The sequence below is a fragment of the Ambystoma mexicanum genome, chromosome 1p, assembly GCF_040938575.1.
Source record: "Ambystoma mexicanum isolate Mex_15411 chromosome 1p, UKY_AmexF1_1, whole genome shotgun sequence".
NCBI classification, from domain to species: domain Eukaryota; kingdom Metazoa; phylum Chordata; class Amphibia; order Caudata; family Ambystomatidae; genus Ambystoma; species Ambystoma mexicanum.
In genome coordinates, this window is record NC_090921.1 from 1,338,114,365 (window position 1) to 1,338,140,807 (window position 26,443).

General features: G+C 45.0%; 1 protein-coding gene across 1 annotated transcript in view; it reads left to right on the plus strand.

Annotated features, from left to right (window-relative positions):
• Positions 1–21,851, plus strand: part of LOC138453909 (visinin-like) — a 139,276-nt gene extending 117,425 nt beyond the window's left edge. The window contains exons 2-3 of the mRNA XM_069607002.1: positions 6,203–6,314; positions 18,948–21,851. Of these exons, the coding sequence (XP_069463103.1) occupies positions 6,203–6,314; positions 18,948–19,033 (198 nt within the window). The 3' untranslated portion in view covers positions 19,034–21,851. The remainder of the gene's footprint in view (positions 1–6,202; positions 6,315–18,947) is intronic.
• The last annotated feature ends 4,592 nt before the right edge of the window (positions 21,852–26,443 follow it).

A 26,443-nucleotide genomic window follows, 5' to 3' on the forward strand; every position in this document is an offset into this window, starting at 1 on the left:
CTACTTGGCATAACACAATTCAAAACAGGGCTCCACCACCACACAAGCAAACACTACTTCCTATCTGGCCATCATCAACGCTTCCATTGGCTCTTTTTAGTAACATGAAATGCAAACGATGATGCTCTAATGTCAAGAGTCTATGGGGGGCCAAAGCATAACTATGTGTTGGCCTGTAAATGAAGCACCAACCCCCTGAATATCAAGAAATTCACCTGTTTGAGAGCTTTTAGGCTGAGCTCATTGGACAAGGTAGATAGTGCTCCAAGAATTCTTCGGAGATTCAGCACCCATCTTTTCAAATAAAATAAATGCTGTAATACCATATACCACCCTTATTTTAAACCCCCACCCGCATCCCACCCCCTTCGGAGTTGATAATATCTGCAATCTGAGTAACCTGATTGGCTTTTTCGGACCTTACTGGATGCTGAAATACTGGAGAGGGGAAAGTTCAACATTTTTACTAGATACCTCGAAAAGGAAATTAGAGACGAACAGAATGAACAGGAGTTTTTTTTGTGCAACAAAATATTGGCAAAATGAGCTGATCACAGCTGCTTGAGACACCACTATGGGACGACACAAGGGCAAATAAGAAGGACGTGTGTACGCTGTATACTTACATCTGGATGCATCAGTGGGCGAGTGGCATTGTTTGAACGATTAAATGAGTAGCACACTATCCGATGCCGTTACAGGGGCAATGCAGTTTTACTAAGTTGATGACGAGGAATTATGTGTTTCTGTGTTTCTGTTTTTTTTGTTTTGCACGGGCCTGCCAACAATCTAGTCTGCCAGCCTGTAGGCCACCACTGTCAGGATTAGCAGTAACGGCTTAAGGTTGAATTCTACAAAATGGGAAAATCTAATGGTGGGCCCCACCCTAACAGTAATATGTATAAATTACACTAGTTATACAGGTTTTGGACCAGATAAGCAATTATAATTCATTTATACCTTACACGGGCCAACCTTCTGATACACCAGGACTTCGTTTTGTTGTAACACACCCTAACAGATGGCAATAGTTGTCCTGGCCTGTAGATCCAGATGTTTACCCTCCACTGGCTAACCGGGTCACAAACGTAGATCTTATCTTGGACAGCAACTTTATCCGACGCAATAGGTCGTAGCGGTAGTCAATTTCTGGTTCTGGCACCTTTGCACCCTAAAAATGATCCTTCCATTATTGGAACAGGAGCAGGAAACCTCAGTCATTGTGGCACTGATCCTTTCAAGAGTCAACTATGCAAATAGTCCCTAACTAGGGCTCCCTGCCTATCTCCGGCAAAGGCTGCAGGGACTTCAAAATGGTGCGGCTCATGTTATCACAGGAATTATCTTCAGGAATTACATCACTCCCACTCAGCACCCCTTACGCTTGCTACCAATATCAGAAGGTCTAAAGTTTAAGACAGTATGTGCGGCACACTGTGCCTAAAATGGAACCCTGTGTAAGCGTCTTTTCCCCGACATGCCGAAACCACCCTCTGATCCTCTTTTGGGTGTCCGATGAAAGAAACAAAATGTCAGAGAGCCTCAGTCGAAGGACAGTCTTCTAGCTTCTTGGCACAGCACTTCATTGAATCGATTATTATTTCATTCAGGCAAATCTCACATTTGTACACTTTTAAGAGAAAACTCAAGACCTTTCTTATCATAAGTTGCTTTGGCCTCGAACAGGGTTGGCTAAACTTTCTAATGACAAACACTCTAATCAAATTTCCAATATTCACCATCACGCGGCCACTCGTGGCAAAAATGCTGTCTATAAAAAGAAGAACATAACATGGCGGCTGCCAATTTATCTTTGAAAAGGGATTGTTTCAATAACAGGATGCTCAATAGGTTTAAGCAAGGCCTAGAGTTTCTGAAGCAGCCATTTAGCTCTTCATTCGTCTCAGTAGTTGTATTGTGGACAAGTGAGCGTGCAAAAGAATAATTTAGGCTTCAAGAATACTTGACTATCACCACCGGAGTGGTCCACTGGCGCTCTGGCGGCTCTGAAAGAGGAGGGGAGGTTGAGTTAGTGGAAGGAGGCAGGAAAAGTGCAAGAGAGCAGTGATGTGCTGTTGGCGGCCTCAGCCCGGTGGGTCCGTTCGCTGGGCCTGGGGTGTTTGCTGGTAGTCGTTGTGTAATGTTGTGCAAGACTATGGCCCTCATTACAACACCGGCGCTAAACCATGGCGCTATTAGCACCATGGTTGGTGCCGGTGTTGTAACGAGTCCGCCATGGTGAAATGGGGAAATACCGCCCCATTCCAAGGTTGGCGGGGCAGTATTTCCCCATTTCCCCATGGCCCTTCCCCATTCCCATTTTTGCCCCATAGGGCTCAATGGGAATGGGGAAGGAGGCAATTACGGTACCGCAAATTGTGGTACCGTAATTCCTGCGAGGTCCCTTTGCGGGTCCCTACTTTAACGTCTGGTCCAGACCAGCTGTTCAGGTCGGGTCCCGCAAAGGGACCTCGTAGTAAGGCGCTAAGTGGTTAACGGGGCTCCAGCCTTTTACGGCGCTGTTAACCACTTAGCGCCAGGCTCGTAATGAGGGCCAATGTGTGTTTTTGTTTTCTTGTTGCAATGTAGTGAAGGTTGTGCGGTTTGTTGTGCTGTAGATTTTGGTTGCGTTTGGTTTGGAGTTTGAGAGGTGTATGCAGAAAGGGAAATTGTTAGTAGGGTTGGTTAGTTTTCGTCTCTATCCTGAATTCAGGCGCTCGGCTTGCGCAGTCTCCCCTGGTGCGGCTCTGTCCTGATCTGGGTCCGACTGGCATACAAGGTTCCTTACTCCTCTGGCTCCCACCTCTAACATGCTCTCTCATAGCTCCCCTTATCCTCCCTTCATACTCCTGTGGCCAGTGCACCTGCTGCCAATGTCAACCTCTCAGGTAGAGTGGTGATTGCCAATTTCTCGACAATTCCACACCACTGTGGTACCTGGCGGTAACTAAGGGACAGGCGAAAGTGTTGGTGGGATTGTCTGGGGGAGTTGGCTCAGTCTTCGTGCGTGCCGCCTGTGTTCCAGTCTATCCAGTGTCACCCGTCCAGGTGCCGTGGGAGCTCCCCTCTTGGGTCGGGGATGTACGTGTCCTTTCCGGATTAGTCATCCTTTTTCTGGTTTCGGTTTCCAGACTTAGTCTGTGGTGTTGAAGAGCCAGGTTTTTAGTGATTGCCTGAATTTTAGGTGATCTTCAGTGTTTCTTATTTCTTTTGGGATGTTGTTCCAGGTTTTTGCGGCTAAGTGGTAGAAGGAGGTGCCTCCAAGTTTTTTCTTAAGGTATGGTTTGAGTTCCAGGTGGATTTTGTTGCTTGATCGGAGGGGTCTGGTTGGTTTGTAGACTGTTATTTTCTTTTGTAGGAATTCTGCTCCTTGTCCGCTGATTGCTCTGTGCGTTATGCACATTGTTTTGAAGGTGATGCGATGTTTTACTGAGGGCCAGTGTAGTGTTTTTAGGGCTGGAGTGATGTGGTCTCTTCTGGATAGTTTGAGGAGTAGAAGGAATGGAATGTTTAAAGGTAACACATAAATGGGTTTTAAAGGGTTGGGTTGAAAGGAAACATATTGACGATAGAGACACTTATTTTTCAAAGGAAACTCATTCAGTTTTATATTAAAGGCGGGGAGAAAGAGAACCCTATACATACCCGGAGAATTGGCGGCACTCGAACCTATGAGCAAAGTGAAGGGTCAAGGGACCTAACCAGATGCCCATACACAAATGTGTGTGCTGTGCAGTTTTGACAGTGGACACACTTCTGTGAAAACTCCCATATCGTTGAATGGACTAGGTGGCCTATGCAGTGAAAGTCCCAGGAACTTGCTGCAAAGGAAAGTCCCAGGAACTTGCTGCAAAGCATGCCTAAAAAGAGGACAAATACGACCGGACAGACGATCTATGGAGTCCAAACCAAGATGATTCGGGTGGAAGAAATACACAATGAATAAAGAAGAGAAGGAAAATCAACGTGTAAAAATACAAATGGGGAACCAGGAAATGTTATGGTATGGGAGCGATAGAACAAATGGGGAGTATAAGCCACACGTGAATAAAGTGTGACAAACGGGCTGGTGGGTTACCTCAAAGCGTGACCTTCTTTCAAATTCTCATAGTGGCTGTAAAATTATCTGAGGCATATAGTTAGTTTAAAGTTAACTGGGTAATAGAGGTGGGATTTAGATAAAAGTAAACAAAGGTATTCTTTAGGGACACATACATGTTTAGACTAGGAGAATATAATGTGTTAGTACTGACATTGTAGAAATGTTGTAGGATACCTCCCATATTAAAATAAATTATATCACAGAAAAGGGTGATTAGGTGATTATATTTTTATAATATAAAAAAGATAAAAAACAAAACATAACATTTGTACGTTCAATTACAAATTACAAATGCATATGTCATCCATCATAAAAGTAAGAACAATGCCACCTAACAACAAAATACAGTGATTCCAATGCATTTGTGTTTGATATCTGAACACCATGATTACAAGCTATTTCCTTAAACTGTATAAAGTACAAGACAGAGCACATCATTTCCCACCTGCAGCAGATCATGCCATTTTTCGCAATTTCAAAATTTCTAACAAAACATACTGATAGTTGTTTGGATCAATGCCACTGGGAGCCCTTGATTTCGATTTAGTGAATCTTGCACAAGTAAAGGGAAAATGCAAATTATATCTACTTCAGTTCTAGTTTGTTGGTGTTCTCCAAGGCCAGAGCCATCAAGAAGTTTGCAGTTGCAATTCTAATGCTGATGGAAGGTGAGGCACGCCTCAAGTGGAGGAAGCCTGAATGGTGTTGTCTTTTCCAAGACACAAGTAAATTGGGTGTTGCATGAATCGAGAGTCAATGGGTCACTTTGTAGGAAAGATGGGCATTTCAGGAAATCACTCGATCTCCCAATATTTTTTCTTTGTATGATACAAAGCAAAGCAAGCTTGAATAAGCCATAGGGCCTCATTACACGTTGTGCGGTAACCATGGCGCTATTAGCGCCATGGTTGCCGCCAGTATATTAACATGTCTGCCTTGGTGGATGGCGGAATTACCGGCCTACTCCAAGGTGAGCGGGGCCGGTAATTCCCCATTCACCAAGGCCCTTCCCCATTCCCATTTCTGCCCCCATAGGGCATAATGGGAATGGGGAAGGTAGTAATTACGGTACCGCAAATTGCGGTACCGTAATTAGCACTGAGGTCCCTTTGCGGCACCCTACTTTAACGGCTGGTAAAACCAGGCGTTAAGGTCGGGTCCCGCAAAGGGAACTCGTAGTAAGGCGGTAAGGGTTTACAGGTACCGGTGCCCTTACCGGTACCGGTAAACCCTTACCGCCTACCGTTTAATGAGGCCCATAGATTTGATTGAAAACGTATTCAATGGGCCATCATTGTTGGAGGAGAAGCAAAGAATGAGAAGCTAATGTCAGTGAATTACCACATGGGATTTTATGCTGATTTTAAAACTAAATCGTATAATTAATAATAAATAATAGCAGTGTATCCAAGGTTAGAGAACAATGTCAGACGAAGGTACGGAAATTGAAACTGGTTTGGTTCCTTCTCTGTAGCCTGTGTAATGCTAGCTACTGTCCACAAGCCGCCTTGTTGTTATCCCACAAGTAGATGGGTGGGAAATAGAATATACCTAACTTTTGCCTCAATAGCACAGGATCATGTAAAGAATTTTGCATTTTGTAATTTCTTGTAACAGATAAGAAGTCTACTCTTACAGAGTCAGTGGATATTAAAAAATGTATATGTGCTATGTCCACTTCCATTTTGGACTCCGACCAAAGATTATTTGTTGTCTGTGTATATAAGCCTGGTAAACCTATAAACCTATCGCCTCGCCGGGAGCCATACCATGCAGAAAATGTGCACTGTGTTTTCGCCCACTTGACTGAAGGCTATAGAATTTTGAGAGGAGCAAGCAGAAATTCAAGAATGGAATTAGCACAATCAACAATGTGTGTAACTGAGTTGGTAAGCCAGGGGTCAGGCGCAGTTGCTAAATCTCCTTTCAGAAATAATAGGTCACCTAATAGTTTATAATACATCGGTTATGCATGAGGTATTGCTATCTAGTGTTCTGTGAATTATAGTAGATATTCATATTACTGAAGGCGATTTCATAAGTTGCAGGAGGGTTGAAGAGCAACATGAGTGTCATTTTGACTTTCTTTTTGCCACACAGGCGATATTCAAGATGATTCCACCCACAGAGCAGAAGCACTTGCCAGATGATGAGAACACGCCACAGAAGAGAGCAGATAAGCTATGGGCTTATTTCAACAAGAAAGAGAATGGTAACTAGCCTTTACCTAACATTATCTTAGTTCTTGGTTCCCTTAAATATTCTCTCTCTCTCTCTCTCTCTCTCTCTCTCTCTCTCTCTCTCTCTCTCTCTCTCTCTCTCTCTCTCTCTCTCTCTCTCTCTCTCTCTCTCTCTCTCTCTCTCTCTCTCTCTCTCTCTCTCTCTCTCTCTCTCTCTCTCTCTCTCTCTCTCTCCCCTTCCCTCAGAGCATGACAGGCACTGTGTACAATTAATCCCTATAGGGTCTGCATGCTTTATGCTGGAGCATACCACTGGTGGACCCCATAGGCCCCCCCTGCGAGCCATGAAAAGGGCCCCCGGCCCCAAGCTTGGCAACAAAGCATGGGTCATTCCACAATCCCGGCCTGCCTGGACCACCACGCATGCGCAATACGCACGATGATCACGCTGCTGCTGGGGTATGCCCTGCACTGCGAGAAAGATATACATTTATATTTTACTCAACTCTTAAATCTTTCGCCTAGTGTAGAAACAAGGGGGTTGTGCCTGGCTCCGGGAACCCAAATCTACCAGCCATCTCTGTGAGTGGGCAGTAATATTACGCAAAAAGAGGGTACAATAGGTAAACATGTTTATGCTGCCTTTGCCAATATCCCCATACACGAACATTCTCTTGTTGGCTTTGCGGTTAATGGCAGTAAAAATCTCCTGTCACAGAAAGAAAGCATGTTATTGCTGGCTGCAGCAAGGCCTGCCCAACTCCCGCACCACATGTAAGGGTACGTTTCGAGTGGAATCTGCCCTCAACGCCAGTAGAAAATGCAATGCTACATTAAGGAAACATTTTGCTATACGCTATAAACCCCCCACCTCAAACACCCCTCCATTTAATAACATTCATCCAGTTGAATTTGCCCAGAAATGCCAGTAAAACATGTTCCAATATCCCTTGCACAGGCTCCAAGTTTGCATGTACACATTCATACCCATTCACCCATAAATCACTCACTCACCCAGTGGCGGCTGGTGAACTCTTTAAATGAAGGGGCATAAACATTTCCCACAAATATACCACAGTGACCCGAGTGGCCAAGCGCAGAGAGGAGCCCATACCATACAGGAGGTGGGGGGCCCTAATCACCTCAAAGATAAATGTCTGAATAATGGTTTTAAAAGGTGCATTATATAGCACACTTTAAAACAGAAATTGGGTAAAAAGCCAGAGCATTAGCAATTGTTTTTGTAGGGTAACTCCAAACCATAAATCCAATATATGCAAGTCACCACAGTAAGACATACCTAGACTGGTTGCACCAAAATGTCAGTCTAAGCATGTAATAACACTTACCATGCTTAGTTTATCACACATGCCCAGAAAAATATACAGTGCCAAAGAAAGAAAAGGCTATATTGGCCGCACCCAAATGCCAATCTAGCCACTAATAACAAATACCATGCCTGCCTTTTCATGGATGGCAATTACGATTTAGTGCACCAACGGCTGCCCCACCCTCCCCACAGGCATCCCTCTCCCCACCACCCACCTACCCCAAAATTAGCTCCTTGGCCCAGCACTACCTCCACATGCCTCTTCCTCGTCCCAGTACTTATGTATGAGGCGCCTTGCCTCATATGGAAGTACTGGGATGAGGAAGAGTAGGACTAGGAGTAATGAAGATGACCAGCAACTAAGCCGGTTATTACCTCCAGATCCCTCTTTCTCGTCCCAGTACTTGTGTATGAGGCACAGTGCCTCATACAAAATGGGCCTGATTACCATTTTAACGCCTGCTTTTAGCAGGCGTTAAAATGCAAGCCGCTAACCCGCCTTGGTGCTAATTGCGGCACCGTAATTTACGGTGCTGTAATTAGCGCCTTCCCCACTCCCATTATGCCCTATGGGGCAAAAATGGGAATGGGGAAGGGTAAATGGGGAATGGGGATTTACCGCCCCACTCACCTTGGAATGGGGCGGTAAACACACTTATTTTTAATCTCTTGCTACGAGGAACTCCTCTGCAGGCCTGGTAGGCCTCCCTCCAGCTCCCCGCTCGGTAGTTCCTGTCATGCATAGAGCAGACGAGCTGGAGGCATTCATGTCCTGTGGGGGGAGCCCCTCCTGAATTAAAAAATAAACTATTTCTTTTTGAAGTCACTCTAACTTCAGAAAAAAATACTTCCATTACAGAATTGAACCGTAATTAAAATAATGTCTTTCTGAAGTCATAATGATTTTAAAAAGAAACAATTTATTTTTTTAGTTCAAGGCCCCCCACCCCTCCTGCACCCGGACATGTGATGACGAGCCCAAGCACCGCAGGGAATGTTGGGGGTACCCGCGACGCCAGTGGTTGGCACAGAAATCAAAAAGGAGCAATACCAGCTTGCTTGAGGGCTGCAGTCTCTTAGTTTGTCCCTCACTTCCCTGGAGCTGTGTCTCTGACGGTCAAACAAGTCACCCACAGTCAGTGGGGTTTTGAGTGTCCACTGCACTTCTTTCTTGATTTGGTTGCTTCTTTGCTTTGTCATCAATGTAGTTAGGATGCTGGTGTTGCTGCCATCTGCTGGACTTGTGGGGCCCCCTCGTGCATCAACTGATACCACACCTTATTTAAGTTTTTTCCAGATCTCAGTGGACCTCCCTAGGCCTCATTTCATCCCCCTGGATCTAGCCCACTCTTGTCTCCTATTTCTTCTAATACTGTTTACATCCTGCAACAACATTGCACTCTTAACCGCCTCTCACAGCTTATCTTCTTCTTCACTGTTTGTTTTCTCACTCCCTCTCCTCCTTCTGTCCTTCTACCTTTCTGGTGTCCCTTTTTCTTCTCAACATCTCCTGGATATTGCATCGCTTCTCCACTTTCTAGCCCCTCTTCTGGTCTCCCGCTTTACACCACCTACCCCCCTCTTCAAGTCTCTTTGCTCTCTTTCATCTGATCTGCTCTTTACATTGCTCTTCAGATCTCATTGCTTTCTTTCACCTCTTCCGCTCTTCAGTTTACGCTACAAGGACTCTTTGCTCTATCTCACCTCCTTCAATTGCACATCTCTTTGTTTGTTTTCTTTTACCTCTACCTCTCAAACTCGCCTTCCTGTTAACTCTGCCATCTCCTGCTTCTCCAAGTTGAACATTCGCCTGTTTGTTGCACTCTCACCTTATTACTTACTTACCCTTCTGGCCTCTCTCTCTGTTGTCACTAAACCCCTTCTGACACCCACCATAACTGGCTGAGACTGAGGCCAGCTTTAGCAGGTCTTGCAGACCTGACTCTACCAAACCTGCTCCTCTTATGGTGCTAGAAAGCTAAGGACCTGGCTGAAGATGAAGTCAAGTGTATAGTTGGCCGGGAGATAGTCTTTATGGTGGAGGTAGGATGGACTCTGACCATCCAAGTGCCAGTGGATAAAGCAAATAGATTTAAAGCAAATCTGTGATTCAGGAGCCAGTGCATGGATTTCAGGGTTGGGGTAATGTGCTCACTACATCTGAGTCCCGGAATGAATCTGGCTACCCTATTCAGTATGACCTAAAGGAAGTGTAGTGAGGGCTTTGGTAGGCCTTTATAGAGACTTCTACAGTAGTCTAATCTAGACAAAACCGTGACCCTAGTTACTTCCAACTTGTGTAAGAAACTGAGGAAAGGAAGTATACGACTGAGGAAGAGCTAAAAATGCAATTTCTTGGATAGTTCTAAGATCTCAGGTGTGAAGGATAGCAGGTTGTCAAAGATGAAATCCAGGTTCCTGGCCGAGGGGACCAAGGAAGGTGATGGATTCATAGAAGGAGGACGAGGAAAAGGTAGTGATGGTGGAAGAGAGGAACCTAAGTAAATGATTTCTGTTTTGGCCATATTTAGGCACAGGCTGTTTTTCAACATCCAATCCTGGGCACTAGTGAGGCAGGAGAAGACATGGATGGATAGAAGAGTAGAACCACAATACATCTCAAAGGCAATTTGAGCATCATCAGCATATAGCTGGAAAATTCAAAAGAAAAGTGAAATGAGGCCAACCATCGGAAAGAGGCAGGTGTTAAAACGCCAAAGGAAGATGATAGAGCCTTGAGGGACTCAACAGATAGAAGTGGTGGGAGGAGATAAGAAAGATTAAGATCTCACCTGAACCCTATATTAAAAAGAAAAGATGATATCCATTCCAGGGCCTTCCATGTAATGCCAAAAGAGACGCCAAGATGATCAAGAAAGTTGGAGTAGTTGACAGTATTGAAGGCTGAAATCGGGTCAAGGGGCACCCAGATGGCTACGAAATGTTTTTCCATTGACAGCAGAACTCCACGCTCAGGTAAAGGAGGGTGCCTCCTCGGTACCTTTGGAAGACCAAAACCCAGATTGTTGGTCATGAAGTTTACTATTAGCTTCACTTAAGGTGAAGAGTTGAGATATGGCCATCTTTTCCAAGATTTTAAGAAGGGTCAAGATGCAGGACCTATTTAACTCATAGGGCAAGGAACCAGAATGGAAGGAGCATTTGCATAATACAGCCTAAGAAGGGGCCAGTGTAGCTATGTTGGCCTTGATGGTCTAGACAATGCAGGGGAAACCCATTCAGAGTAGGCCCTCATCTTATCAACTATGGTAATAACAAAAGCAGGGAAGACAAGCGAGAAGGAGGAGAAGGAGCAGCAGGGAAAGTGATAGCAGCATAAGCAAATACAGAAATAGCCTTAACATGCATATCAATGCTAACTTGTATGGATACCAGTTTGTCTACAAAGAAGGAGACAAGGTTATCAGCAGGGGTTTGAGAGGAGGTAGAGCCTGGATCAAAAACACTTCAGCAGATTTATTGGTTACTTGGTCAATGTGTTTATGAAAACAGGCTATTTTCTCATCTTTGATCGATGTATGATAATCCTTCATGTGGCATAGATAAGCGATGTTGTCCTTTGCCAGACTTCAATTTAATCCAGCATCTTTCCAGAGCTTTGTTCCATCTCTTCATATTGGCAAGATCATAGTTAAACATAGAATGACATTTTGGGTCGATGGGTTTTTCTTCCTAACTGTGCCAGTGTGGATGTCCAATGTTTTATTCAGAGCATTGTGCAGATCAGCTAGCAGTGAGCCAGGGGAGGGCACCAAAGGATCAGAGTTAGTATTAGATGGAACAAATGTTGAAGAAAAGACTAAGGTAGTAACCTTTCATAGGTCTGAAGAATAGAAACGCCTCAGCGGAAGAGGACATCCTTTGTAGGTCAGGGGGGAAATAACTATGAAGGAAAGAAAGGCTTCCAAGCCATGGGCACCAGTGTGAGTCTAGGGGGAGGGGCATGTATTGAGATCCAGGGCATTACATAGGTCACATAAGAAGAAAGTGGTGTATAAAGGGTCATCCAGTGAAACATTGCAGTCCCCTAGGATAAGAATGTTCTTAGACACAGTTTGAATAATAACAATGTAGTTATTATCCGAGAGATGTTGGAGGAGTCACCACTGGTCGGTGGATTGTTAGGATGGTGAAACACATGTTGGTGTCTAGAAAGAACATACAGGTCAGGCAAGTTGAAGGGATGAAGTAATTTAAGAAATAAGGAAAATTTTTATTTCATTCATCAGGAGGCAGCCTGGAGGAAACAAGAGGTTGGGTTAAGTCATCAGGAGGAAGTTGGTCTAAGTGATCAAAAGGGGTTGATGGTTAGAGACTAAATGAGGAGGTTTGGGTTACATGATAGGAAGGGTGTGTGTGGTAGACAGGAGGTGGAGGTTGGTTGGAATCACCAGGAAGAGCGTGCCTGGAGGCATCAGGAGACGATTGCTCAGAAATATCAGGTTGAGACCACAGGATGTTGTTGGAGGTCGCCATCAGTGGGAAGTGCAGGTGGCTACCTAGACTGTAGCTAGCAAGATCAGGAAGGTACAAGAGGGTACATTTGGTCCAAGGCAGGGGGTTAGCTGTGAAACTTCAATCTGAAGGGGTCAAGCCCATGGTGGGAGGAGGAACAAGCGCATGTTATTGTAGCAAGGAGGAGCAGGGCAACAGCAGGCGAAGAGAGGGGGTGAAGAGGGAAGATTTCCAGAGGACCACAAGGAAAGGAGGTGATAAAGGCCCTCGTAAGACATTAGATTAAAAGAGACGGACCCTGATAAGATGAGATAAGATGGGTACATGAACCAATTACACCAAAGACTAACAATTAAGGGCAAGAGGCTCCAGAAAGACCAGAAAAGAAAAGTTTGGGAATCCATAAAATACAAGACTGACAACCAAAGGGAGGAGACCCTGAGAAGACCAGAGGATGAAGGGTGCGGGAGCCCCTTTAAAGCCAAACTTGGGTTGTGCTGTAGACCAACCAGAAGAGTCCTAGGTCATAGAAGGACTCAGTAATGTTTCTTTGCTTTACATTTACAGTCCCCATTTGTTGGTTTGGCCATCGAGTATCATATTCCTAAAGAAAAATAAACTAGATTTCCCTTAATTTAAATCTGGGCCTGGTCGTTCACCTCTATCACCTTTGTGACATCACTCTACACAATACCACCTCCCCCTCTCTCTACTCCATTCTTAAAGTCTCTTTGCTCTCTTTAACCTCCTCTGCTCTTTACATTCCCATCTCTTTGTTCTATTTATCCTCTTCCTGTCTCCTTCCTGCTTACTGTCCACTCACCGGATGCTCTGCCTGTTCACTCTCCTCTCCACTTTTTACACACTCCCCCTTCTCCCCTCTCCCTGTGTTCCTAAACTCATTCTGGATATCCGCTACACCTGGCGGAGACTAAGGTTGGCTTTTATGATCTTGTGGACCCATCTCTCAGCTCTGCAAATGGGAGCTCAGGCTCACTTGCGGCACAGGACCCACCAAACGCTGACACTGATCAGCAAAATTTGGATTTGCTTCCTCAGATGTCGATATTGTTTCATGTTGGACAACACAGCTCCGCAAAGCGAGCTTACAAGAGGGGCATCCTCAATTGTGTCTCTTATATTGCTGTGACAAACACGGGTGCTATTTGTGTATTTTGTAGCTTGTCACTGTTCGGTGCAGTGTCTGTATTGCTCCGCGAGGCGACTTCACGATTGTCTGCAAGGAAAAAACATTATTGGATATTTTCAGAATTCAGACTGTGGGGCCCCATGGCTAGTGATTCCTTTGAAGTACAAGTTCACTGTTCCGCTGGCTTTCAGTGTGGCAAAGGGCACTGAAAGTCTTGCAGACCTAGACAATAGTGTTTTAGGGAGGTAGGGATACCTCAGCGGCTCCAGGAACACTTGTTGTTTCGGCTCTTCCCTTTCGTGGCAATGGCCGCAGTTGGGAAACACCTACTGTGCCGTTTCTAAACTAAAGAAAGCTTTTAGCAGCCTGGAAAGCATGCCGGGGTGGTGGTAGCAAAAAAAAACATGAGAACACATTACCGTGTTTGGCAGCTCTACAGATAAGGGGTGTATCAGGCACTTTTACTCCCTAACAATTGGCTAATACTCCCAAAAAATACAAATGGGGAGTAAAAATACTCCCAACAAAAAATATGAAATAGACACGTTGAATATTGCGCCCCTGTTTTCACCCTCACAGTAACATCGATGTGTTTATACCAGTAGTGCAATTAGTACCACAGGAAGAAACAACTATTGTAACTGTCTGATTGGAAGAAGCAAACATGAATCTTTAAATGTGAATGAATAACTAGTTGCAAAGAAATAAATATTACAAACACATTTCAGTGTTTCAGTTAAAACATATTTTTACTCACATATAATACTCTCATTAGGAATAGGACTTACATTTTTACTTCCAATAAAATCATTTTACTCCCAACTTTAAAAAATCGCGAGTAAATCACTCCCACTTCCCAATCTTATCTGGGGCACTGGTGTCTGGTAATGGGCCCACTTTAAGGCATTTGCTTTGCACAGGCCTGTAACTCGGCCCGGGCCATTACCTAACCAGGTAATGCCAGCCCATCTCAAGGCTTTTTGCTTGATTAGCACATGGATTCCATTGCAGACCACCTCTCAGCCAATTTGTTCGGAAGGCAGTCTACACCCTCTGCTTTAGACCTTGCTAAAAGCATCCTGACTTGAGCAGCAGCGGGGCAGGCATCCTAGGAATAATTGTCTTCAGATGTGTAAAGGCAGAGAAGATCACATACAACTCAATTCACAAAATTAGCAAAGAGGAATGAAAGAGAAAATGTGTACAGTTTATAGTTCCCATGTTCATCAAATTAACATTACACGTTATCATGTGTGCTCATTTTTTCCTAACACGTTCCTTCTTCACCTTGAAAAGTGTGCTTTTTACACCACTGTTGACAGATCATCAAACTGCATTGTACGATTCTTGCTGGCTACTAACCCAGCAGAGTCCTTTCTTTCGCAAGTCCCCATCTGCTAAATGGAATACCATGGATCACTCAGGCTTTTCCCTTATGTAATTTTGAGAAGAGGGGTGATTTTGGAGAGCAAGATGATAATTCTCCTGTCAGGCATGGAGGTTATCACTCATGACTAAAGTAGATAAATGGGCCTTACGAAGCTAGGTTGCACAGGGTTGTTTTGATTCCAGAAATACATTGACCAGAATAGCATCCTGGAGAAGAGGAGGAAAAGCCCTTGGTGGGCGATCCATGGAATCCTTTGAAACATGATGACTTTAATTTCAGAGTTGTTTCAATGTTTCTTCATGTTATAAAGTTTTTTGTCCTGATGCGGGAAAGCTTGATCTGATGAACTGTAATTTATATTTGTATATCTGTGAATTTAATTTGTTTTTCTGGAGTATTATTGTACATAATTGGCACATCAACTGTTTAGAATAGATGTGTGCCATCCAACATTACATTGTGTACTAACTTGCAATTCTCCAAATTTGCCTTGGGAAACACAACCCTATTGCCACACTTTAGGACGTATCCCTCTCCTCCCTTTTGTAGAACTATGGTCCATCTAACAGAACTGGCATGCACCCATGCCATCAAAAACATTCTTACCCCACTGCATCCCTCTCTCACTGTGTTCCTAGTATATATTGCCTGCTTTCCCATCCTGTTATGCTCACTCATTTTCTATCTTCAAGCAGATTGAGGTCTGGATACCCTGGACGGTGGCATGGTATGCCACTCCATGGAAAAGCTGTGGCACTTTAATACTCTATGGAAGTGATTTGGCACAGTATAAAAGTATATTTACATAATATTTGAGTTTTTTCTGCTTGCTCTACATAATTAGTCTGGGGCATCTAGCAGTGGGGGATTGTGTTCATTTTACCTGAAAGAGCTTAGTCATGTAATCGCTACTTAAATCTGAAGCTGTTGTTGATCAAGTTCTTTATGGGTCTCTTTATGTTTTTGATCAAGCAGTATTATCAAAGGTATGTGGGACAAACACGAACTAGCCCCAGTGGTAGGTATTAGGGCTTCAAACAAAAAAGGTGACTAAGAAAACCACTTTTCAAAGAATTCACACGGGATTTCTTCTCCCTCTCTCCCATCTCCCCACCTTTTCTTGGCAACCCAGATTTTGATGCTAGTTTAGAGGTATCCTCCAGTGGTAAACTGCCCTGCAGTTTACCCTCTTGTGAGATAATATAAGTGTTTCTGCTGTCAGAGTTCCAGTCAGTCTCTTAACACGTGTTTCTGAAAGTTCTGTTTATGGTATAGTCAACTCTTCTAAACCATAGAATGATTTAGCTCCTTGGCTAAGGCACGAAAAGAAGAAAAGTCCCTATGGGTCTTTTCCCTGTTCCACTCACAGTCAATCAAGTCCTCCCTTCATTTCCTAAAGTTTTCATTGGTTCCGTTGGTGGGGGAACCACTCACCTCATGTCAGGGGGGTTGGTAGATGTTCAGACAGTTCTGGAGTTCCAATTCAAACTATGAGGTTGTGCTTAGCAGTGTCCACAGCTTTTCTCAGAGGGGACATCTGCATAGAGGCCTGTGGCGTAATCGTGTAAGGAGGCTGACAAGTTATCATTTTGGCTAACGTTTTGTATTCAAATAATGATAAGTAACCTGCCTCTCCCTATTTCTAGAGGGGTTTCCCTACCTCCAGATAAAATAACTCGGGTGCTCGTCAGGATGTAAGTCAAAACCAAAAATACTGTCCTCTATCCAAACCAACTACTCTATCCCTACCACTAGGAAAAAAAAACTATTCAATGAACCTCTTATCAAAGCCACCAGGAGAATGGCTCCCGTCTCCTGGTGAAACAATCCACTCTTAAACTGACTTAACAGCAGTCTCTTGCTACAGGATCTAATTTGGCAAATACACCTAGAGCAGGAGGATGCCTTCCTCTGGTTTATCTAGAAGAACTTTGGAGACTGTTCCTGGATAGTACTTTGTACAATTCTTTAGAAGTCTCTTTACTTCCTCCTAAGGATTTGCAAACAACAGAGTTAAGGCTTTGTCAACTTTTCTTCTTAGTGCTAGCACTTTGTCAGAACTTATATATCTTCATTATAAGGGAGATTGCTCCCTGACAGTCTTGGTCCTTTAGGTATCTTAAACATGTGTTTGATTTCGCACTGTGACAAGTGAGTTCACCCCGAGGCATTCTTGAGAGTTATGATTTTCCTTGTCACCACCTTGATGGGGGAGACTACTCCTGAGGAATAGCTGCCTCTTAGTTCTATGGGTATCACTACTATGATGAGGGAGATCACTCCTGAGGTATACTTGACTCTTTGTTCTCTGGGTATCACTACTGTGATGAGGGCGATCACTCCCAAAGAATAGTTGACTATTGGTTCTCTGGGGATCACTACTGTGATGAGGGAGCTCACTCCCGAAGAATACTTGACTCTTGGTTCTCTGGGATCACTACTGCGACGAGGGAGCTCACTCCCAAAGAATACTTGACTCTTGGCTCTCTGGGGATCACAACTGTGTCGACAGAGATCACTTCTGAAGAATACTTTGTTCTCTGGGGATCACTACTGTGATGAGGGAGATCACTTCTGAAGAATACTGGACTCTTTGAACCCATCCGGCTTTCCCGCAACTCCTGTTACCAGTATCTTTACTGGGGAGCACTAACGGTTCTTCCCGGGGTCTCGTGTTGTTGTTGGTTCCGCACGTGTCCAGCGTGTATTCCTGCTTACCTCCTCCTTGGTCGGTGCAGCTCCACAGAGCAATTGCTGTCGCGGACTCTGCATGTTTTATGGGCCACACAGTCCACCTCGGAGAGAGGCCACACAACCACTGGCTTCTTCCTGCTTCTGTAGCGAGTTGGGGTTACTCCAGCTCGCAGGGTTTTTCCCAGTTTCTTCTTCCAAGACTGATTGTCTCGCAATGTTTCTGGAAGCGTGGGTTGCAACTTCTCAGCCCTGCAGGACCCACACCAGCTTCCCTGACTGCTCTTCCTGCTCCCGAACACATCTAGTCTTTCTTTGGTCTTTACTTTATATTGCTGGGTCCACCCCCGCGTAGCGTCAATGTTTGTCGCCAATAACCTTGAAGTTATCTTTATGCTTCCTGGTGGCAACCTCGTCACAGTACTTTTATAATCCTTTCTACTGTTGTTCTGTATGTTTCTTTGGTTCCTCTTTCTCTCAGTTCTATCTGCTCTTACAGGTAAGGTAGTAGAGACTTCACAATAACGTGCAGAAGTAGTTTCAGATTTTGAGGGAGAAGGAGTGAAGGGAGCCATAATTTCTAGGCACAAGGGTTTAGAGAGGTCTTTAACAGGACGGGTGTCCTTACCCTCATGAGGGTTTATTATCACCCATAGGGGAACTATTGGTTAGTAGCCTCACCCCCTCAGCCTCATTGGGAAGGGCTCCCATCTGGGGAAAAGTGACAAGATCCCATGAAATTGTCAAAGGCCATACAGACTCTGACCACCTCCCTGTCTATGGATCACGGTCCTTTCAACACAAGATCATTCTCATTTTCCTCTTCACCGTCCGACATATACTCATGCCTGAAGGGCCTAGTCTCTGGCCTTGTACCTGAACCTCCACTAGTGCATGGGGTTTCTATTTGATGCTTTGCCACATGTTTGTGGCGCCTCCCTCCACACTTACACAAGCAATAGGCTAAGGTTGTGTTCTTCCTCGTTCTCTACTTTTCTGAAACTTCCACTTTCCACCTGTCTCTCATTCGGGCACTTTTTTTCTCATACAGGAAAGTATTGTCTTCCTCCTGGACCCTCCAGTTCCTCCTGCCTCCTAAGTTCCACACTCCCTCTCCTTGTTTCCTACTACAGTCTGCACTGTTCTGCTCTCTCTCCTTCTCTTCTCTCCTCCACCCCTTAATGGATATTAACCGTCTCCAACTCCGCCTCCTGAAACTCTTTTCTACCCTCCTCCAATCACCCTCTCTCACTCAGCCTCTCCATCACTGCCAAACTCCCTGTGTCTTCTCTGGTCACTCTGCTATTCTAAGCACCCACAACCCTGCTCTTACTGCGCTTCTTTTTAAACATATCGTATGCCTCCTATGGATCTGCTCCCTCATGAACCCCACTCCCCTAGACACACACGCGCGCGTGCGCACACAAACACACACGCGCGCGTGCGTGCACACACAAACACACACACACACACGCGCGCGCACGTTCAAAGCCTCAAGCCCACATGTTACAGTCCCAATCAGTTTGAAAGTAAAGTGTAATCATGAGCGTCAGTAATGCACTCTGAAAGATGCTTTATGCTGCCTGGCTCCCCTGGACATTAAAGCCACTTGTCTCTCACTCCTGCAGATAAAATAGCCGAAGGGGAATTCATCCAAGGCGTGATGAAGAACGATGACATCATGAGGCTCATCCAGTACGACCCCAAGAGATAAGCGCTGGAAGGACACGGAGGACCAAAAGAAGACGAGCGTCCGGATGGGGGCATGGAGGGAACTGTCTGTTGTGTGAATGTGCGAGTGTACGGAGTGCCTGTGGGGACAACTTCCTGTTCTGCAAAGATTCCACAATGTGTCCCCTTCCTCTCTCTGGTAACTTCCAATGGGAGATGAAGGCATGACGCGCCTTGCATGGAATGCGCATGTGCGATGTGTGGGCGGAAGCGGAAGCGGGGGTAATGTCAAAGCTATGGTAGCCTAACTATTGTGTATTGTCAAGCTGTGTTTGTATGCGCCAATGGTAACACGTCCATTTTTACTATGTTGCCAGTATCGCCGCAACGTGATAAAGGCTCTATACGATGTCCCCTCTCGAGTTCAGAAGACGGGGGCTAGGGGGAGGGACTCTGCCTTAGGCCCCAACGAGTCAGCCAATGGACTGCACCAGTTAAAAAATAAAAATAAAAAAAAGAAGTCTGTCATTCAACCTGTAAATATCAGTGAAACTATGAACAACCATGTTCATGTAATCAAACGTGTCTATCTGTCTATCTAGAAAATTACCTATCAGGTCTGTCTATAAAACTGTCCGTCAAGCAGTGTAACCTTTCCATCAGTCGCAAAGTCAATTCACCTACCTGGCTGCGACAACATCAGTGACTGACAGAACACTACACCCTTCTGTGAAGAGGGCGTCGTTTGCAGGTAGCGGTCACTGTGACACAGAAAGGGGCACAGGGATTAACAGTGAATCTGCACACATTTGACCTTATGGGAGAGGTCAGGAATCCTTGCAAAGAAGCCAACACGGTGCAGCCGTCACCTCTATCTGTAACCCACGCTCATGGTACCAGATTGCGAACAGAGTCAGAGGAGCACAACGTTTCAAATTCTGTTTGCCCGTTGAATGAAATTGAAAAAAAGAGCACACGTGTGTAGCATGTAGGGATCTGAGGCAATGGAGATTAGTAAAAGCTAAGGATACGCACACATTTTCCACATGAAGGAAGGAAAGCGTTTCTCGGCGACACGTTGGCGTGGCATATATTGCAAAAGTACTTTTTAGGTTGAATGTCCTATACGATGGCATGCAGCAGAAGGCTTGCTTAAAATGCGACTAATGATAATTTGTCGTTTTTCGTTGGTAGCTCCTAGCACATAGGGCATATGGGAAGATAGCGTGAGGACACTTGCACTCTTATGGCAGTCTTCAGCGCCCTCAAGCCACCTCTTTCCAGGAGGACCCAGTCCCAAGCACCTAGTGGTGATTCATTTTGCACTATGTTCCAACAAAGAAACCCCGCTTGAAACATGGCTCTCAACAGTCCTGCTACTAGAAATGTGTAGTTGCAGAAATGACTATAACTGTCAACAGTGTACAATGAAAGATGTGTGAACGGAGCGGGTCATTGGCTCGCTCTGTTTCTCCAGATTGATTTCTACTGCCTGTTGGTCTCCGCTTGGTTCGGATGACTGCAGATTTCTAGACAAGGAAAAGGCCCTGGCTCAACAGTTGAGACACATTTTCTCTGTGCCCTGCAAAAGACCTCATCTCCTCCCACTCAAAAGGGCCCTTGATGTACATACATTTGGTTCTAGCACTTCAAAATGGGCAGTCAGCCGCATGCATTATACAACTGTTTTGCTATCCAGTGGTAAAGTCACCAATGAAAATGTCGTCAGGGGGTGATGTTTTTTCAAATGTGCACCCTTACTACCATCAAGCACTTTCCTCGAACAATTTAGGACTGGAGTTTAGAATAATAAATAACGCCCTTCCTAGAAAATGTTGCGAAAGCTTTTTCTGAGCATGGGAAAAAGCATCGCCATTTTGATCTGTCTAGCAGAGAGGCGATAATCAAACATAGATGCACTTCTGTGAACAATCTGCATTCGCACCTGGTAGGTCTCTACAAATCTAGAATCTGTTGGCTTGTTGTGGTTCCTCAAGGATGGAAAAATATGCTCACGATATGCAAGTTGACTACATGGGACTTCATGGTGAGAGATCTTAAAAAACACTGGAGGAAAAAAAGGGTTGTGTTTAACGTAGCATGCCCAACAATGGCAAATTCCTCATGGTGTGTCGTCCCACGTGACTGCTTCCTGCATTTCAGCCAGCAAGACAGAGGTCCATACACATGAGGGAACCCATAAAACCTTTCTCTTGGACTTCTTTGTACCACCATGGCCCTTCACCCACCGTCCTACCCATCGTTCAGTCCCCGTCTGATGTCCTGGCTTCATCTCTCTTTGGCTGTAACGCCCTCCCCCTATTGATCTTTCCTATCCTAGTCCAAATGTCTCCCCAGCCCACAATCTTCCTCCACACGCCATGCCCTGCTCTCTGTTTCCTTATCTCTTCCATCCCTGCCTAGTGACTCTTTCTCATCCTAAATATCCATGTTCCTCCATCTTTCTACCTGCTCCACACCTGCCTCACTCCCAGGGAGGTGTTGGGCACATGGCAAACCGTGACAGTACAGGGTGGCCAGCATGGTCAGTATATGCAGTCTTTAAGTGAGTCGTATCTATGCGGACCTTGAGTAAATGCTGAAGCCAAGCGGTGCAACTCCTCTACATGTGCTGCTCACATTTGAAAGAGGTAAAATATATTGGTGGGCTACTAAGTTAATGTTACTGTAACTTTGTTTTAGCTAACAAGTAAAAGGAGACAACCTTAATCCTGGCACACATATAGGATGATGTATGAGGGAGTAGGTCAATGATGGTGTGGGGGCGGGGGAACTGGGGTGAATTGGTAGTGCTGTAATATTCTTATTTTTCAATAAAAAGAATGTTTTGTGTTTGTTGATTTCCAGAATCTGTGGTGGTGGTCTTGTCCACAAAGCAAGGGCTCATCTAATTTAGGGTTTAAATCCTGCAGCCTCTGTAGTTCTAGGAACGCGCCTCCGTTTTGTAGCGCGTTTCTGTACCGTCTTTACGTCTTAGCTGTTTTCATCCTGCTTAGGGCTTTTCCCTCCAGCCTTTTAGAGAGGCCTCGAGATGCAGGAGCCCCAGGCATGCAACCATTCTACTCAGAATGGGAACGATCACTTGGCGATTGTGCATTTGCGCTGGACACTATGGCAGCTGTGGCTCTACCCAGGGGGGTGGGGGGGCTAGGCTATAGGGAACACTGGAGATTTCCTGTTAGGCCTCTGCACCCTGGGCCTCTTATGTGTGGGAACCTACCTTATTTCCAAATGTTCCAGCAGGGAAGGGGCTGGGCTTGCTGAAAATGTGAAATATGGGGCCACTTTGAAAATGATTTCCAGGGTCTCATTTGGTTTCCAGAGTTCACCCCTGGCTCTACCTTTTGCCTTGTCGAGATTGCGAGGGCAGAAAAGTGCCCAACCTACCCATGCAGTCTGCCCATTTATCTGCCTTCTGTTGGCACACAGACCCTGCACACGTTCTCCCGCATCAACGTTATATAATTTCATTCCATTGCAAGCCCAGTAATGTATTGCTTTTACTTCGAGTAACTTTGGTGAGAGGTTAGCCCTTATTTTTGCAACCCTTTTCACAAAAAAGCCGTCTTTAATTTGAATCTATATCCTCCCTTTAGATTCATGTGGTGACCATCATTTCTAGCAGTACTCTCTGCCTCAATCTTCTCCTGCATTATACTCTCCCGGCAATACGCAACGTCCCTTCAGCGTTGGACGTGACACTCCACGTGACATCTTGCTAGTGTCACGTACATTGGTAAAATGTATCCAATTCTTTTGCTGCTCACGCTACTCCTTCTGCACCCCCACCATCTTTATGAGCCCCACTCCCACCCCCCAGGCCTCCTAATATTCTTCAGAAATGTTGACAATGACAGATATGGAAACCAGGCACACACATCTACAAACCCACAGACACGCACACAACTGGAGAAATGAGGACTAGGAGCCGAGAACCCCCCGCCCTCATGATCAATAGGTTACACGTATCCTTGTGTGAAGCCTCTTTGACTCGTGTGAAAAGAGGGAGGAGGCAACAGCACACCCACAGGACCAGCCAAACAGGATTTCCAGCATAGCCTGGCCATTAGTTCCATACGCGCCAACAGTACAGGAAACTCTTGCTTTCCATTGGTTAATTTGCAAGCCTTACCATAGCATAATTCTTTTCACACAACGGCGTGCCCCTCACGCCAGTGCTAATCCTTCCTTCACTTGGCGTAGTTCAGCGCCATTTCCTCAGACGACCGCATACTTTGCACTTTCACTACTTGCCAGCGATTGCTTCTATGTTAATCCAACACCTTTCGTTGTGAAAACGAAAATGAAGCGCAAAACACCTTCCTCTTTGTCAAACATGTCAACCTTTGTGCCCGCCTCGCAGTTTTCCGGACCCCCAGCAACAATCAACTTTTCCATTACTGGCAAACTGAGAATAGAGGAATGGCTGAAAGGGAGCACCGCAGAAACTAAAGAAGGACCAACCACTACAGCAGGTTCATTACTATGGAACAACTCGGGGCCAAAATGGCACCCTGTTGATTAGGGATGTAACGGTATAATGGTATACCGTTAAAGATACCGTGAACCACTTAATTGAACAATAATAACCGTCACATTGTTTATACCGGTATACCGTTTATACCGTTAAGTGTACTTTCAAATCTGATTTGGAAAGGCTGCAGTAAGCAGGTGCTGCGCAGTCTTGGTTTTGCACTGTTGGATGTGCCGTCTGCCAAGTAGTTGGAGCAGTTTTTAATGCCATTCCATAAACCACACGTGCCAGACACAAAATCAATATGTTAGCAATAGGAAGAATAAATACAGTGCCAAGAAGGAAAAGGGTTTACTTTGGGTTGGCGGCTTTGGGGTTTATATATTTATAATGGATAATGTTTGCTAAACATATGACAATGGAGGATTTCCTTGGTTCTATCATTGAATTTACATATAATAAGTCACACTGCGAAATTCACTCATCTCTGTGGGTATTCCCTGCTGCCATACCAAAGGGTAACATGTCCGTGATTACTGAACACCTTTTGACCCGCAAGTAAACTCAAGGCTGTAACGTAAAGAGAGAGTGCGTGTGTGTATGCGCACAAGCGTATACTACCATCAGCCTCCATTGATCTGTGGCATGCAGGTTATCAAGATGGCAACATGTTCATCTTCACCAGTAGCCAGTGGGGGAGCTAAAAGCCTAAATGGCCACTTAAGAAAAGCTATTCAGTTTGCTTTGCCATTCGCAGCAGGGCTCCCGCCCCTCCTCTCCACACGTGTGTTTGTGTTTGGTGGAAGAAAGGGGTGGCATTTCAGTGGAAAGTAAGTTGAAAAGCCCAATTCTGGCCCTGGGTGCCCAGTTTTGTTTGTGATGATAAATCTGACAATTTATGACCTTTTAGAAAATATTTGTTAAGATTAGTTAACTCCACCTGCTATACCGCGATAACCATGATATACCGTCATTTGGCAAGAAGGTTATCGTACCGTCATAAAACTAATACCGTGACACCCCTACTGTTGATCCATAGTAATGAAGCAGTACGTGTGTTCTAGTATTTTTAGAACTAGCGCGTACTGCAACTGCCAGCTTCAGAAACAGCAGAGAGAAATGGCCAAAAAAAACCATCACCATTAGTAACCTGGGGCTTTTAAACCCTGGAATACGAATGGCAATAAGCCCCTCGCCAGCAGGCCATTACCGCATAAGGTAATGCCCCCGGGGCCTTCGTTAGGGCCCTCCCTAAGCTCAGGCATGTAACTATGGGCCCAGCGGCATTATCTTATGTGGTAATGGCCCGCTAGCTCGGGTCTTATTGCCTGAATATGTACATTGTTGAGGACAAACTCCCAGGTAGGTAGGAGGGCTACGAGGAGTTTGCGGACTCTTGGAAGGCCCAACACCTTCCACCAAAAAAGGTTTATTACAGGAAAACCAACAGGGATAAGTATAAGGATAGAAGAAATCCAAGGACCCTCAACGTCTCCTGGCTCGCATGCCAGTTTTGTCCTAAAGTTACATCATAGTGACACCACAACCTGGGTCCCTCTCAAGAAAACTACTGGATTGGGTACTGAGTGATAGTCCACCTATAGTGGACACTATACATGTTAGTCTACTGGCTCTCGCCAAAATTGCTATCTCTAACAATGTTGCAGTGTGAGGGTCTTACATTGGTTCTTGCCTGTTGCTACCCACCCCTACGAGCCTGAACTGTGACTGCTAGAGCTGACCTCCCAGGACTGGGATCCCACAAATGTTCTCAGCTCAAGGTGTACCTTCTCAAGGTACAAGGTAATAACAATGACTATGTGTCTGCATTGTAACTTGTGTGCACCATCTTACACTATGAGAGTGCTCGTTCATCTTGTGCAACACTTGTCTCACATTGTAACATCTTTGTTTCAAGCTTCCGTCTAGCATTGTGAGATCGGCTTTCTTTCCCAGCGCTGGTTTCAATTGATTGTCTGAGTCGGCCGGGTCACGTGTTCAAAGACCATGATTTGGAGTTTCTGCAGCTCTGAATTATGAAGAATTATTTGCATTTATTGCAGTTAGTGTTACTGTCGTTCAGGGAATAGAATGTCGTTCATATCTGGTGGCCTTAGCAGCGGGACTTGTCTCACAGGTCTGCTCTTGTCCAGCATGAATTTTCCTCAGCTTTTGCTGAGAGGCTTGTGGCCTGCTGTAATTTTCCTAAGCCGTAACATGGCTTCTACATGTTGGTGCTATTCTATATTCTCCATATGTTAGTCACACTTGGCTCTCTCAGGTTCCATAGGTGCTCCTGCAGTTCCATAAGGTTATTTGCACAGAAGCATCTGCAAGCTTTATTCAGGATCTCTTGCTTCTTGCGGTTACTGCATTAATCTAATGACAAAATAATAAAAGCAATGACAGTATGTATATGTTTCTGTCTTCTAGCTATAGAACTGTATGCTTTTGTTCTTTGCGTATTCAAGTGTGTGTTTGTGTCCCAATGTGTGGATGGCATGTGTGCTTCCTGTCTAACGCTGCTAAGTATTGGTGACTCTAACGACCTCAGCAGCTTTAGCTTCTCAGTGCTTTAGTCAATACTCTCAATTGTGGTCTCTTTAGTTGCAGCCCGAGGCTCTTCGTCCACTCTGGGGAAGGCTTGCACTGCTTCTGGTCTGCAGAGCTGTAAGTGGGGACCCTTTGACATACTTATCAATTATTGGAGCACTAGGAATTGGTCCAAAATAGTATGGCCATTCACAGTATCTCCTGACCTTCTTCCGCGTCATGTACCTTTTAGGTGGGGGATGAGGGAGTGAATTTCCCCTTCCCTCTTCAACATCAATTGTCATATGCGCTAACGTCCAGAGCAACATGTTTATAGAATGTATGGGAAGTGGTGCATGTTACTGCCTACAGATGACAACCAGAAGCTAGAGACAACTTAAGCTGCCCTGCATGTCTAGCACATGT